The 15,644-nt window shown below is 49.6% G+C and overlaps 1 protein-coding gene across 4 annotated transcripts in view; it reads left to right on the forward strand.

The window, feature by feature from the left end:
• DAAM2 (dishevelled associated activator of morphogenesis 2) overlaps nt 1–15,644 on the forward strand; it is a gene marked incomplete at its 5' end in the record, with an annotated part of 45,916 nt that overhangs the window by 13,262 nt on the left and 17,010 nt on the right. For all 4 annotated transcript variants that reach the window (XM_079712114.1, XM_079712113.1, XM_079712115.1 and 1 more), the window contains 8 exons: nt 895–1,005; nt 2,202–2,305; nt 3,753–3,819; nt 4,863–4,980; nt 6,978–7,107; nt 10,615–10,673; nt 10,818–11,002; nt 11,537–11,836. In XM_079712114.1, coding sequence (XP_079568240.1) covers nt 895–1,005; nt 2,202–2,305; nt 3,753–3,819; nt 4,863–4,980; nt 6,978–7,107; nt 10,615–10,673; nt 10,818–11,002; nt 11,537–11,836 — 1,074 coding nt within the window. The remainder of the gene's footprint in view (nt 1–894; nt 1,006–2,201; nt 2,306–3,752; nt 3,820–4,862; nt 4,981–6,977; nt 7,108–10,614; nt 10,674–10,817; nt 11,003–11,536; nt 11,837–15,644) is intronic.

The following is a 15,644-nucleotide window of genomic DNA, read 5'->3' on the forward strand; positions in this document are numbered from 1 at the left end:
CTTCTCCCTGACCTGCTCCAGGTAAAGAGATAGACAGTAAGTATAGTGTCTTGGTACTAAGTCTTAATAGATGTGAACTGTTATCACAAACATTATGGTTTATCCACCACTATAGACTATATGTTTATTCTGTCATCAAACATTTTAAAGCACCTACTCTTCAGAAAGTGACCCCTGACCCTTTGCAGAAGATGCAAAGGAGGTAAAAGGTAATGCCCATGCTATCAAGGAGCTGGGCAGGGAATACAGTTACTCTCGGTATCCTCGGGGGATTGGTCCCAGGACCCTCGTGGATACCAAAATCTGTGGATACTTAAATGTCTTATATAAAATAGTGTAGTATTTGCGTATAACCTATGCACATCCTTCTGTATACTTTAAATCATCTGTGGATTACTTATAGGACCTAATATAATGTAAATGCTCTGTAAATAACTGTAAGTACCATATAAATGCTATGTAAACAGTTACTGGTGTTCAGCAAATTCAAATTTTGCTTTTTGGAACTTTCTGAAACTTAAAAAACACATTATTTTCAACCTGGCATTGGTTGAATCTGCACATATGGGACCCACAGATATGGAGGGCTGAGGAGCTGTAAACAGCTGTAAAGTGCTAAAGCATCTTTTCAGCATCACCCAGCAAAATAAAGCAAGTTCCCAAGGCTGAGTGGACAGGAGAATAAGGTAGGACTGGGGCTGAGATGTAGACAGGTAAAGGATGCTTCCTGGAAAAGGTGAGCTTTAGGGAAGGTCCAAGATGAGTTGGATACACTGGGGAGAGAGAACAGATGGGGCATTCTGGGCGATTGGAATGGCAGGAGCAAAGGTACAGAGGCTGGACTCATAGGATCCTGAGCCCTCCTCTCTTTTTCCATCCTGCCTTTCCATCCAGACACTGCTGAATGAGCTGGACCGAAGTCTGGGCCGGTACCGAGATGAAGTGAATCTGAAAACAGCCATCATGTCCTTTATCAATGCTGTCCTCAATGCCGGCGCTGGAGAGGTGAGACATCTTCTCTGTGCCCTTGCTGGGCCCTGACTTTCCGGACCCGGGGAGGAGGGCGTGAGTGCTACCTGGGGAATGGCAGAGGGTCAGTGTGGCTGACACTACCATCATTGTCCTCAGATTATCTGTATCACCTCTTGCCTCCTTCACTTGGGGCCAAGAAAGAGCAGCTTGTCATAAACCTCTCTGTCATGAGCGGTTCCTGGGGAGCTTCCTGCCTAGGTCGCCTCATGCATTATGTGTGTCATGGACAAACCCCAAGCTTGTCTGGCTGATGATTGTTTAGGATGGTGAGGGGGGGTCATTTATGGGAGGAGGGCAAGTGTTGGCCCTTCTTTCTAGAGCTTTCTAAAGACCTGCTTCTGGACTGATTTCTGGGGTGGCTGATCATGCTCTTCTAGCACCTTCTGTTAGGAGGTGTGACTTTTGATTTTCCTTCTTTTGGGGTCAGAGTGGGATTCCCAGACCTTAAAAATAGCAACAGTCGAAGAAGAACTTGAAGAGCAGGTGAACTCCCCAAATTCTAAGGCAATCAGATGCCCCAGTCAAGGTCAGCTTGTTGAAGGTCCAAAGGGGCAATTGAATGATCTCTGCTTTTCCCTCTTTTCTGCCAGCGTACTTTTTTTTGGCGTCCCGTCCTGATGACCTGAGTTAGGTGGGGTGGATTGGGGGAATTACCTGTCCCTAAGATGCTGATGTCACCTGAGTCAGTACTAGCTATTTATGCTGCCATCTGTTCTGGTTAGTTGCTAACCATACCTCATCAAGCAGTTCTTATGAATATTATTCCTGTAGGTAAGTAATATCATGCCCATTTAACTGATGAGGAAACTAAGACTTTTGCAAAAGTCACAAAACCAGTAAGTGACAGAGCAGGGATTGGAACCAAGAAATGTCTGGTTCCAAAGTGTGTGCTCTGTATCACTCTTCAACACTGCTCTTTGAGGCCACAAACTTAGAGAAAACGGGTGAAGGACTTAAAGGAAGTGAGGCAGGAGAGCTAAAGGGAGTAAATAACAAGGTCAGAGGATGTCTCCTCCCACCCTTTCTTGCAACTCTGGGACTCGAAGCAGTTCTGATGAGTTTGCTGCAGGGGATGTGGTGGGACTGGAGTGGCAGTGAGGGGGCCACTGGGGACTCCTGTGGAAATCGAGACCAGCCCGTGAGTCTGGTCCTCCCTTGGTGACCCCCAGGATAATCTGGAGTTCCGTCTACATCTACGGTACGAGTTCCTGATGCTGGGGATACAGCCTGTGATTGACAAACTCCGGCAGCACGAGAATGCCATCCTGGACAAGTAAGGCCCAAGTCACCCATCCCCATGCAAACCTACGGCGACAACGCCTCGGTGGGGGATGGTCAGGACTCCTGTAGAGGTTTCTGTTCCCCTGGAGACCACCTGCCGCACCCAGCATCGACTCAGAAGCAGCTCTGGGGGGCGGGAGGTGGACAGCTCCCCCGCCTTCTTGCCCCACATCACCTATGCCCCTGCCTGTCCTCTTTGCTGACCTCCTGTCTGATCTCTGATGTTATAGGCAGGTGGACCCAGTAGTCTTCCACTGTGGCAGTACTGCCCACTGGGGGGAATTTGGAACCATGTAGGGGTGTTCTTTGGTTTTCAAACTGGCCGGTGGGGGGCACTACTGGCATTGGTTGTAGTGAGCCAGGAATGTTAAACGTCCCGCAGCACCCCGCTGCTCAGCCAAGAAATGCTCCCCGCCAAGGTGCAAGCAAGCCATCAAGGCCTTTGCTGACCAAAGGGCACAATGAAGCTCCTGTGCATCACTAGTGAGCCTCTCTGGTTCCACCCCACTTGCACAGGCTATTTTATTACGTTAGGTCTTAAGGGTGAGAGAATGGGTCCTTTTGTGGTGGCGTGGAGGACTGGATGGGGTAGAGGATGAGAGATTGGCCTTGAGTGGGGACACGGGACAGTACTGTTTGCAGGGCAGGAATAGAGATGCCAGACATAGAGAACGGAGACATGCGGGCACAGGGGAGGAAGGGGAGGGTGAGACAAATTGGGAGATTGGGATTTGACATATATGCACTATCATGTGTAAAATAGAGAGCTAGTGGGAACCTGCTGTATAGCACAGGGAGCTCAGCTCGGTGCTCTGTGGTGACCTAGATGGGTGGGATGGGGGGCGGGGTGGGAGGGAGGTCCAGGAGGGTGGGAGGTCCAAGTGGGAGGGGGTATATATATATATAGCTGATTCACTTTGTTGTACAGCAGAAATGAACACAACATCGTAAAGCATTTATACTCCAATAAAAAAAAAAAGAACACTGGGGAAGGTAGATGTGGGGCAGTGGTCCCTGACTGCAGGTGCCCGGGGACATCTGGCAGCTCCTGGAGACATTTTGTGGTCGTCACAAAGTGGGGGATTGTGCTGGCATCTGGTGGGTAGAGGTCAGGGATGCTGGTACGCATCTTGGAACTCACACACCCACCTCCCAAAGCCAGGGATGACCCAGCCCCAAATGTCAGGAGTTCCGAACTTGTGAAAGCCCGATGGAAGGTGATAGGACCCTCGGTTGGCCTCCCCGAGGGATGGGCATGGGATTCTGTAAAGGAGGAGAGTGTTGACATACAGGCAGCTGGCTTCTTTCTGGCTTTGCCTTGGCCTCACCTGAATGAAGCCTTCAGATTGAGTCAGTGGGGGGCTTGGAAGGGCTGTAACCCTCACCCAGGGCTGGCCTGGCAGTGATGTCTACTCCCTCTATCCCCCCGTCCTGTCTAGGCATTTGGACTTCTTCGAGATGGTCCGGAACGAGGATGACCTGGAGCTAGCCAGGAGGTTTGACATGGTGAGGTGCCTGCAAGGATGGGGCGACTGCAGGGGGTCCCAGATGCCGTGCTGTGGTAGGTCCAGTGTTGGCCGGGTTCCCTGGTGGGTGCCTGCACGGCCAGGTCCTGCTTCTGGAGCCCTGGCAGTATGGTGGCTCTGCCAGGCCTCACCAGCAGACCCTAACCGGGGAGAGCATCTCCCACCGCAACCCCCAAAGGAAAGAGAGACCATTCTTACACATGGTTATTCTCAAATGCCTCCCCTGGGATGACTTTCTCCGTGTCTTCCAATAATTTCCCTAGATACCTTTCCCCATCACTAACCTGATCATGCTTAGCAAACGACATCATTCCCATTTTAGCCTTGGTAACCCTAAAAATCCACACGTCTGCTCCTTAAATATTGTGCTATAAAATCCCTATCCACATGGAGACCTCCTTTGGGGTGGTGCTTCAGTAGCCAAGCACCATCTCTTTATATTCTAAAAAAAAGCCCTGAATTTAAAGAGAAGGAAACTGATGGTAGCAAAGGGCAAGCAGCTTGCTGTTGTCACACAACGACAGAGTCGGTCTGGAATTTGCACCCGTGAACCTATGCCATGTGCTCCTTGAATCCTCCAAGCCCCTGCTTCCTTCCCTTAGTTTGAATCAGTAGTTCTCAACCAGGGGAGATTTTACTTCCCTTGGGGACACCTGCAATGTTTAGAGACATGCTTAGCTGTCACAACAGGTGTGAGGAGGATGCCCCCGACGTCTGGTAGATATAGGGCCAGGATGCTGCTGAGCAGCCCACAATGAACAGGACAGTCTCCCACAACAAAGCATCATCCAGTCCAAGATGCCAGTGGTGCCGAGGTTGGGAAACCCTGGTTGGTATTATTAGCCCAGCTCTCTCCTCCTTTTCTCTGCCCGTCTCTTTTTTAAGCCTGGACCAGAGGCAGGAAAGGAATGCTGCTGTGGGACGGGGCTCAGTGGATGACAGCAGGGTCCTCTTCCTCCCCATTCTCTTCCTCTGCTGCCTTCCCCTCCCCCCTCCCCACTCACTGTGCCCTCCAACCCTCAGGTCCACATCGACACCAAGAGTGCTTCCCAGATGTTTGAGCTGATCCACAAGAAGCTGAAGCACACAGAGGCCTACCCCTGCCTGCTGTCTGTCCTGCACCACTGCCTGCAGATGCCCTGTGAGTAGCTCCCCCAGCCGGCCTGAGCCCCTGGCCCGGGGAAGCTGGAGGCAAGGTGTCAGAAGCTCCCGGGGTTGGGAAGTCTCCCCATGTCTCCCCCTGCACCCAAGTTCCCAGGAGGCCAGGCCATAGGTCTCAGGCCCATGCTCTTCCCTTCCTCCCGGGGGTCAGGACTTGCACTGTCCCCCAGCAGAGGAGCGGGGGACTCAGCCCTGAGCAATGCCAACATCCTGGTCCAGCACGCGGGAGCCTGATCCCTGAAGGATCCAACAGCTCTGACTGCCAGCTCGTGGCAGGGTTGTGATCATTCTTCTCAGGACGTTCCAAAAAGGAGTTCTGTGCTTGCCGGGAGCAGCACAGCTGTGGGAGGAGCATGGCTTTTCTTTTTTTTTTTTTTTAAAGATTTTATCAACTCCTCTATCTAGCCCTTGCTGGCTCCCTTCCTACCACCCTTGTTCCGGACTCACTTTACAAATACCAAATGTCAGTATCTATAGAAGCAGATGCTAAGCTCTTACGATCCAGGTGTGCCCAGTGACTGAATAAATTATACATAATGACTAATAGCCATGCCAGCATGCAATTTGAAATGAGCTATAACTGCACCATTTGGTATTTAAACTCTTCATAAAATAGAATATTTGGAAACTGGCATGGCCCACCATAATGGTCGGCCTAGACAGACTCTCTTTAGTGGTGATATTGGTGTTGGTAATTGAGGTGGTGGTGACAACTACGATTTATTGTCGCCAACTCTGGGCTGGGTGTGATGGGAGGTCTATTAAGATAGTGTCTCTATACCTCAGAATGGCTTAAGGGAGTGTGTGTTATTATCTCCAATTTACAGTGAATGAACCTGAGGCTCAGTGAGTCTGTACCTATGAAGGCATTTTGTTTCTTTGGGGTCAGGGCTTTAGATGAAACACATTCTACTTCTGTGAACACGGGCTTTACCCTGTGTTCCTGGTTGAAAGGTAAATGGAAAACGAAGACCACTTTGCAGTGCATGTGTCAGTGGAGTGATGGAAAGAGGAGAGACACAGTGACCTGGACCAGGAAGCTGCCAGCTCTCCAAAACTCAGTCTAGAAAGTCTTCATGGAAGACGTGGGGAATCGGACTTCTGCTCGCATGACTTCCTGTGTTTAGTGCTCCAGGGGCATTGTGAATGGGTCCCTCTGTTCTGCCTCAAAATGGGGCTGTGCAGATGTGACCTTCCACTTTGTGGGCATTATGGTTTGCCTTGAGGCCAGGATCGTGCTGCTTGACCTCCCCTTGGTGGTCAGTAGAAACAGAGTACTTGGATCAAGAACCAAGGAAGAGGAGCTTGTGGCCATCCCATGAAAAGAAAGTCCATGTCCAGCCAGACTACGATTAGAGGGGATGCCCGTGGGGCCCTGTGCAGGCGCAACACACGATGCCTTTGCCTTCACAGTTCAGGGTCACCTTCACCACGAAATCTGCCAGGATTCCACAGCCACTTCTTCAGCCCATTCTGACCCCCTCTCAGTGTGCACCTGTAATGAGTTTCCATTCATCTTCCTCTGTAGGACAATAGCATTGATAATCCTAAAACCTTTTCTTTCAAAAACATTTTCCCTGGAGACTTCATTATTCAGCGTGTAATGTTTGGAGCAGATTTACTTTCTTAAATGTGCCTTTTTAAGATAATTGTAAAAAAGCAATTTGCATTCCCCAGGCATAGGATACTCAGGGTACCAGCAGGGAAGAAGACGGCCAGAAAGCATTTCAGGGAATAGAGAAATATATCTAGAGGGTTGACACATTCATAAAAGGTCAGTTGCAGATCAGCAAGAAATGATAGGATTTATGAGTCTTCATTATCAGCAGTTGTGTTGCCTCCCCAGTCAGATGGGTAGCTTGTCAAGGGAGGGGAGGGACTCACCTCCCCAGCCTGGCCCCAGGGAGTGACTCTAGGGCAGGGCCCTAGGGGGTCCCAGGGCTCGGTAAAGATCGTACAATGCCTGTCATCCCTCAGACAAGCGGAACTTCCAGCAGTGGCAGCTCCTGGACCGCATCCTCCAGCAGATTGTCCTCCAGGATGAGAGGGGTATGGATCCTGACCTGGCTCCTTTGGAGAACTTCAACGTCAAGAACATCGTCAACATGTGAGCAGTGGCCATCCCTCACCTGTCTTCCTCTTCCTTCCCCATCCCTCTCCTACTTGGGGCCTCACCAGCGAAACCTCGGCTCCCTCTCTCCAGCCCAGACACCTCCAATGGGCCTTGAGCAAGATCATCCAACAGAACTCCCCGAGATAATGGAAATGTTCCATACGTGCACTGCCAAATGTGGCTGCTGAGCCCTTGAGGTGTGGCTAGTGTGACTGAGGAACTGAGTTTTACACTTTATTTAATTTTCATTAAATTCAAGTAGTGTCATGGCTGGCGACCACCGTATTGGATAGCACAGGTTTAAAGGGGGTGTACGCAACTCGCTATGATCCACTGCATTCAGTGGATTGAGGGGGGGATTACACGTATTAACACGGAGGAAGAGTCAGCAAACTATGGCTACAGGCTAACCCCCGCCCTCCAGCTTGTTTGGTATGGTCCACGAGCCAAGAATAGTTTTACATTTTAAAAGAGTTGTTAAAAACAAACACAAGAATATATGACAGAGACTGTACATAGTATATAAAACCTAAAATAGTTACTCTGGCTCTTTAGAGAAGGTCTGCCAACCACTGAAAATAGAGCATGACAATTTAATTATGAGGCTGTTGGAAAACGATGTCAGAGCCTAAGGTCTCTGACTTACCATCTTTGACTGACCCTGGGTGTAGAGAAACACCAAGAAATGAGTTTAAAGTCATGTCAGCTAATGATCAGGCCTCATGTTAGCACACTGATTTTTAATTTTAAACTTTTACTTTCAGTATAAGCCTAAATCAGTTGCCCTTAAGGAGGTGAACTGGCTCTCAAGGATTCATTGTGCTGCATTGCAAAGCCAAGGAGAAAATGATTTCTGAACTATTCATGCTACTGTTTTCATTTGCACAAATAGCTGGGTGTTGGTGTAGTCAAAATCCTAACTGGTATGTTGGACAAGTACAACTAGGAAAGTAATCAAAAGCCTTATTTATTTTTTGAAGTTTTTTAAATTTAATTTTTATTTTATATTGGAGTATAGTTGATTTACAATGGTGTGTTAGTTTCAGGTGTACAGCAAAGTGATTCAGTTATACATATACATATATCCATTCTTTTTCAGATTCATATTTCCCATATAGATTATTACAGAATATTGAGTTCCTTGTGCTACATAGTAGGTCCTTGCTGATTATTTTATATATAGTAGTGTGTACGTTCATCCCAAACTCCTAACTTATCTCGCCCCCGCCTTTCCCTTTTGGTAACCGTAAGTTTGTTTTTGAAGTCTTCGAGTCTGTTTCTGTTTTGTAAGTAAGTTCATTTGTATCATTTTTTTAGATTCCACATATAAGTGAAATCATATGATATTCGTCTCTGTCTGACTTCACTTAGTATGATAATCTCTAGGTCCATGCATGTTGCTGCAAATGCCATTATTTCACTCTTTTCTATGGCAGAGTAATAGTCCATTGTATATGTGCCACATCTTCTTTATCCATTCCTCTGTCGATGGACATTTAGGTTGCTTTCATGTCTTGGCTATTGTAAATAGTGAAGGCAGCTTTATTTTTATCTTTTACTAATTCTTTACATTACTTAGTGGGGAAGCTTTTCCTCTGCCAGAGCATGACAACTCCTCAGGTGCAATGAAGTTTTTGCTGCTTCTTGGACAATGGGAGTCCTCAGCTCACTTTCAGCTGCCAACATAGCCTCAAATCTGCAAGTAGAAGGGCTAGTCTCAGACGTGAATCAGTATTCTAGATTGGATTTAGCCTTGAATCTCTCTCCTCCCTGGACTGGGGCTGGAAGCTGTAGTGGGAAGAGAGTGTAAGAGTGAGTGAGTGAGTGAGTGAGTGAGTGAGTGAGTGAGTGAGTGTGTGTGTGTGTGTGTGTGTGTGATGGTTGGCTTCTTTTTCTGTGTTCTGTTTCTCTTCTAGCCCCTTCTACCCCACCCCCCTTTCCTCTAGCTAACCATTTTCTGACCCCCACCAGAGGCAACATGGGGGCAGGAAGGAGAAAGGGAAAAGGCCCTACTTGATCAGGTAACTTAATAAATAGACTTCCTGCTCTCTGGGCTTGGCACATGGATAAAGATATGACATGTATTCAGAAGTTCCTTGCTGGGTGCCTTTCGCTACAAAACCCTGGTCACTGGAGACACATGTTTTTCTTTTTTTCCTCCAGGCCTGCTTGGCACCATCCCTTCCATCAGGTCCTGATTCACTGGCAATACAATACACGTAGATGTACACTGTTGAAGTGTCCAGATGGACTTTTTGGATGAGACTTAAAATAGCTTCAGCCTAATTCCTCCACGATGCTCTCTGGCTCATGAGAAACCCTCATGCAATCTCTCATACTAACAAATTCTTGGAGTGTCACGGGTCTCCGCCTACCCTCTGGACCTGCCTAGCCCCAGTCCACCATGCCTCCCTCCCAGTGTCAGGGAACATGGGTCAGACCCTCTGGGTGGGCACAAAGAAGTCACTTCACTAGATGGTGCTGAAGGAGGACCCCCCCACCACCGCCCCCCGCCAGAGAGGATGACAATGGCTCTCTCCAAAGAAATCTATTCACGGGCTTCCCTGGTGGCGCAGTGGTTGAGAGTCCGCCTGCCGATGCAGGGGACACAGGTTCGTGCCCCGGTCCGGGAAGATCCCACATGCCGCGGAGCGGCTGGGCCCGTGAGCCATGGCTGCTGAGCCTGCGTGTCCGGAGCCTGTGCTCTGCAACGGGAGAGGCCACAACAGTGAGAGGCCTGCGTACCGCAAAAAAAAAAAAAAAAAAAAAAAAAACTATTTGCAAATTATTTCCCCCATCATACTTCACTCCCTCTTTATATCCTTGACCTGGTTGAGGAGGCCAAGAGTCATGGATCTAACTTCTCTGTGTTTTCAGATTTACAAAAGAAATGATTATTGAGATCTCACCTTGGAATTTCACCTCTCTTATACCTTGATGTCTGGGTAAAAGCTTCATTTTCACCGCTTGTAATGAGAGTTTGACAAGAATGAAGGGGCTCCTATGATTTAGACACATCCCCTCTTTACCCTCTACCCACTTAACTCTGTGTTACTGGGGTGGGTGATTTCTCTTGCCCTCACATATTGGTCATTGGAAGTCTGGACCATGGTAAGGCCAATGTTTTGATCTCTCTCAGATGCGAGAACCTATTTTTACAAAGGGGTACAAATCATTGTACAACTAAGGGAAGCCTGGGATTTAGTCCTGGCTTTACCACAAGTTAGTGGTCATCTCCTTTTCTGGTCTTAGGAGCTTCAACTCTGTCCCAGAGGGGTTGGACTCTAAGGGTCCTTTCAGCTTTCTCAGACCATGGAGAGACAGGTCATGAGAACTTGTCAGGGATGGGACCTGGAGAGACATCTGGGGAGTCAAAATCCTAGCCTCCTTGATGTGGCTGGACAGATTGGAGATCAGGGTACCAATGTGGGGAACTGGAAGATGCCATGTCTTCTGGGAAGCTGTGAGCAAACAGTCAAGAGGGCCTTCACTCCCCACCAGGCTCATCAACGAGAATGAAGTGAAACAGTGGCGAGACCAAGCGGAGAAGTTCCGGAAAGGTGAGGGGCTCTGCCCAAACCCGCTCCCTGCTCCCCACCCCTCCCCTGCCGGGGACCCCATTTCCTCCTTTGGAGAAGGACACACATGCATTCACATCCTCTCTTCCCATTTCCCCTCCTGTCCTTCCTCCATCCCTCCTCCAGAACACGCGGAGCTGGTGAGCAGGCTGGAGAGGAAGGAGCGGGAATGCGAGACCAAGACGTTGGAGAGGGAAGAGATGATGCGGACACTGAACAAGATGAAGGACAAGCTGGCCCGAGAGTCCCAGGAGCTGCGCCAGGCTCGGGGACAAGTGGCAGAGCTGGTGGCCCAACTCAGTGAAATCTCAGTACGTGGCCCCTCCTCTGCTTTGACATAGTTGAGCTGAGGGGAAGAGTGGGGGGAAGATCAGGCGTGGGGAGGAGGTGAGGACCCCAGCATGGAGGAGACCTCAGACCAGGATAGAGGGGACCCTTGAGGCTGCAAGGTTGACACCTGTGTTAGACAAAAACAGCGTTCCTTCCTCCGGGTGACACTGTCCCAGGAAGCACACCGTGGAAAGCAGAGTGCGGGTGGGGTTTGGGCTCCCCTCCCCCTCTCAGCTGGGTGCCCTTGTGCAGGCCTGGCTGTATCAGTCCCACTGTTGCACGTGATGACTGTGACTTTGTCCACTATGTCTGTGTTTGCCTTGTGTGTGTATCTGTGTGTTGGATGTTCAGGATGCAGAGGGAGAAAACAGGGCTTAATGGTGTGTGGGAGGTGAGAGCAGGCTTCGGGGTCTAGTCTAGGTGGAGAATAAGAGTAAAGGAAGGCACAGTGATGGGGGACTCGAAAGGCACCCTTGTTGATGCTTTGTCTTTTTGATGTCTCTGTCTCCCCACAGACAGGACCTGTATCTTCTCCCCCTCACCCTGGGGGCCCACTTACCTTGTCTTCCTCGCTGACAACCAGTGACCTGCCTCCACCCCCGCCCCCTCTACCGTTCGCCTGCTGTCCCCCACCGCCACCACCCCCCCTGCCCCCCGGTGGGCCTCCCACTCCCCCTGGTGCCCCACCTTGCTTCAGCATGGGCCTGCCCCTCCCCCCAGACCCCTTCCCCAGCAGTGATGTCCCGCTCAGGAAGAAGTGTGTCCCCCAGCCTTCACACCCACTGAAGTCCTTCAACTGGGTCAAGCTGAATGAGGTGAGTCGCAAGGAAGAGGTCAGTGGATCCATTCTCCTACAGCCTGGGACAGTTAGCCCTATGGATTGATAGCCCGCTATTTGCAGATCTCCACCTTGGGTGCTTTCTTTGATGGGGGTAAAGGTAGGCACAGTGGATGCAGAAGATGGGGTTGCTGATGCCCGGCTGTCTATTGGGAAGAGCACAGGGGGGAGGTGGCTTGGCATGCGGTGATGCTCACATCGGCAGAGCCACCTACAAATGGAATATGAGTGCGCTGAGGGTTACTGGAGTAATATAGGGCCAAGCGGGGGTGCTTTCTAGATGAGACAGGGCTTGGCTAGAATGTTAAGGATTGGGTTGATTTGAGGAAAAGGGTGCAACATATAGGTGAAGATCTTGGGCCCGGGTCTAGAGATGGTAAAGAGCAGGGCAGTGTGTACAGAGGACTGAAATGATGAGGCCATGACAGGGTAGCAGGGCAGGGGCAATGAAGAGTTTGATATCAAGGTGTAGCCATTTTGGCATCCTCCCAGGGGAAGATGCAAACACTGGCTACTTTTCTAGACTGCTCAGCAGTGAGAGGCCCGCCCTCCTGAATATTATCCACTAAGAACCACCCATCCCAGGCCCACGTGTGGGAGTTGATTCCTCTATTGGATTCTCATGAGTGTAGAGTAGAGATGCCCTGGATCACGTTGGACCCCTGGTAATTGAAGGCCAGTTCCAGCCTGGGCCAAGCACTGCTCTGGTTCTGTACTGTGTCCTCTTAAGAGGACCAGTGGCTTCATCCTTGAGGTAAATAGATACAAGAGAACTGGCCTCAGTTAGCCTGACTCACGTTCACCCTCCAAAAACAGTTTGGAGCTGGGACTGATGGATGCCCTCTGACCTTGTTGTATGGGGCCAGGGGACTAATTCTTGGAGAATTCATTACCATACCACTCTGTGAGCTTAAATTAGCTCCAGTGGAGACTTAGAGTGGGAGGAGACACAGATTGCTTAGTAGATGGTCAGCTAGTTTGCTAGGTGCCTTCTCCTGGTGGTAGACCAGTTAGCCCGTCAGTCTGAGGCCTGCTTTCTGAAAAGCTTTCTGCTGGGGGCTGTGATGGATAATAATAAAAGGTGATGAGACATAACGTTGCCCTGAAAGAGCTTTGGATCTGGCAAATTAGGAAGTGTGTCCAAGGAAACATCCTGAGGTCCTGGGGATGGGTTGCAGGAGAGGTTCTAACCTCTAACCAAATCAGGTTTGGCTCTAACTAACGGTGTGATCTGCAGAAATCATTTGTTTCATACCTGTTTCCTTGTCTGCGAGATGATCTCTGATTCCTTCTACCTCTGGTTTTGTTATCTAAGTGGAAAGACGAAGCATGAATATAGCCCATTCATTGCCTCCTGGGCTTCTGATAACATCTCCAGTCTGAGTTATTCAAATTGTAGAGCCACCTGTTAGCAGCATTTTGAAGGGACATTGTTAAAGTTCGTAACAACTGCATCACACAGTTCTGCCCTGTGGATACTTCTCCGTGGTCACAAGGCCAGCCAGAAAGGCCAGCTGCATACGGGCAGGCAAGCAGCTCCGCAGAACCAAAGGTCGTAGGCGGTGTGGAAACATTCATTTTTCATGATCAGAAATAATATTTTTTTAATTGTGGTTTAAAAAAAAAAGAAAGAAATTTGTTTTTGCTTCCTGTGCTTACAACTTATAATTTAAGGTTTTAAACATGTAATGAAGGGTTGATTAGGCATCTCAACAATTAAGGAAGGCAAACAAGGCACCTAATGTTTTTGTAAGATTTTCATCTTAAAGAGCTTTGTGCTTAGGATTTTCTCTGGGGTCCAGTAATAATAAAGCCTATATCAATTCCTCAGGGGCCCAGAGCAGGCCAGAGTCTCATTCCTAGACTGGAAAGTCCAGGTTTGATGGAGCACATGATGAGGAGCCCTTGTGGGAGATGTAGCAGCAGGGGTGGGGGTGGGGCTTCGAGTCATATTAGTGAACTTATCATCCCATTCCCAGTCTTTTAGTTGCATGACTAAATTCAGGTTATTTCATCATTTGGGCTGTAGTTTCCCAATCTGTAAAATGGGGGTAATTACGATAACCAGATCAAAGTGTTCTTGTGAGAATTGACTTAATACATACAAATTACTTGGAGCAGTGACTGACACATAGAAAACCTTTAAAATAAGGATATTAGATGAGTTATTATTAGTGGGACTACCATGTGTGCTTTAAGTGTGTTCTCTCACTTAATCCTCACTCCAATGCAGTCAGGTAAACGTGATTGAGACTCAGTTTCCTTTCATGGGACATGGGAAGAGAAGAGAACCCCTCCGTTTGCCAACAGCTTCACTTAGGGGCTGTCTGACCCCAAACGCTCGAGGAGGGAAATGTAATGAGATGTGTTTTTGAGAAAGAGTTCCCTGGCTTGGAAAGGATGTCTCTAGAGGGGCAGAAGTCCCAGGAATCTAGCCTGGGGGTGGTGAGGTCTTGGCCAGAGGGGTATAAAAATTCAAGAATAATTGTATGAGGTGGGCGCATCTTTAGGATGTAGAGGATGTTAGGAGAGGATGTACATCTCTCTGGCCTCAGACCTCAGCTGCACCTTCAAGAAGGGTCGCAGGTCCTTCTGGTGACCGTGGGGAAGGGAGGGTGTTTGGGAGACAGTGGGGTGGGGGGATCCTGGGTTGTCTGTTGTCTCAGGGGAAACTCTTCCGGATGTTGAACATCCAGCTCTGTCATTCCAGCCCTTTCCTTCTCATCCTGGCCTCACTGAGAATAAGAGCAGTGGGAAGCTTTACCTCTACAGGCCTTCCCTCTCCACCCACCTCCACCCTGGGTCTAGATTTAGATGGAGAACGAGTTAGAAGTTCCCCCTCCCCGCCTTCCCTGATCCAATTCCCCTTCCCATCTTCTCTCTGTCCAGGAGTCTGGCTCCTCATCCCAGCCCCCTTCCCCTGACCCACGCATGCTCATGTACACACACACACATACACACACGTACACACACACGCGCGCGCGCGCGCGCGTTGTTTCTGCCATGAGAAGAATGCGTCTGTGTTGGGTTTGGCCGGTTGCCTGCATCCCTTGCTGCTCCGAGCTTCCCAGCCCAGCATTCCACGAGAGGGTCCCTGGCCTTAGGAAGGCCACAGGAATGTCCCCACCCGCCCTGCTCTGGCCTTGCCTCCCCTTTCCAGAGTTTAAGAAAATAAAAGTGAGTGAAGGATACGTTTCTCTCTCGGAGCCTTGCTGAGGGTGATGGAGGGAGGAGGCATCAGCATTAGGAAGGTCCCCGGCTGCCCCCAGGCAGAGCGGGGTGGGGAGGTTCTAATTTAAAGGACAGCGAAGCTCTGGACGAGGTGAGGGGTCCTGGGAGGGGGACTCTCATCTTGGCCCTCGAAGCCATTACTGGGATGTTACAAGACCACTAGGGCATTCCTGGCGTGGCCAACAGCTCTTCCCCAGATCCCCGGAGTGGGGTTCAGTGCAAGGGTCCTACACAGAAGTGGGCAGTGCCTGAGCTGAGAGACCTTGGAATGTAACCCCTGGGTCCATTCCAGTTATGAGGGATGGGACACCCTCTGACCAATGGGAACTTGTGGCAGAGCCTTGCTGGCCTGAGCAGTCACTAAAAAGGGGCCAGGATGTCCCAGCCTTTGGCATTCGTCCACTTTCTGGGAATCTGGGAAAGTGGGAGGAAGGCCACTGGGAGAGAAAATGACCACCTCAGATACAGGAAATACAGTCAGCCCTGAAGATTTGAGGATCCCAAGTATGTGTGGGCACTCTTCCTGCCATGATTCCAGCCAACCCTGACTTTGG

Source organism: Hyperoodon ampullatus (assembly GCF_949752795.1).
Source record: "Hyperoodon ampullatus genome assembly, chromosome: 10".
Lineage (NCBI taxonomy): Eukaryota > Metazoa > Chordata > Mammalia > Artiodactyla > Ziphiidae > Hyperoodon > Hyperoodon ampullatus.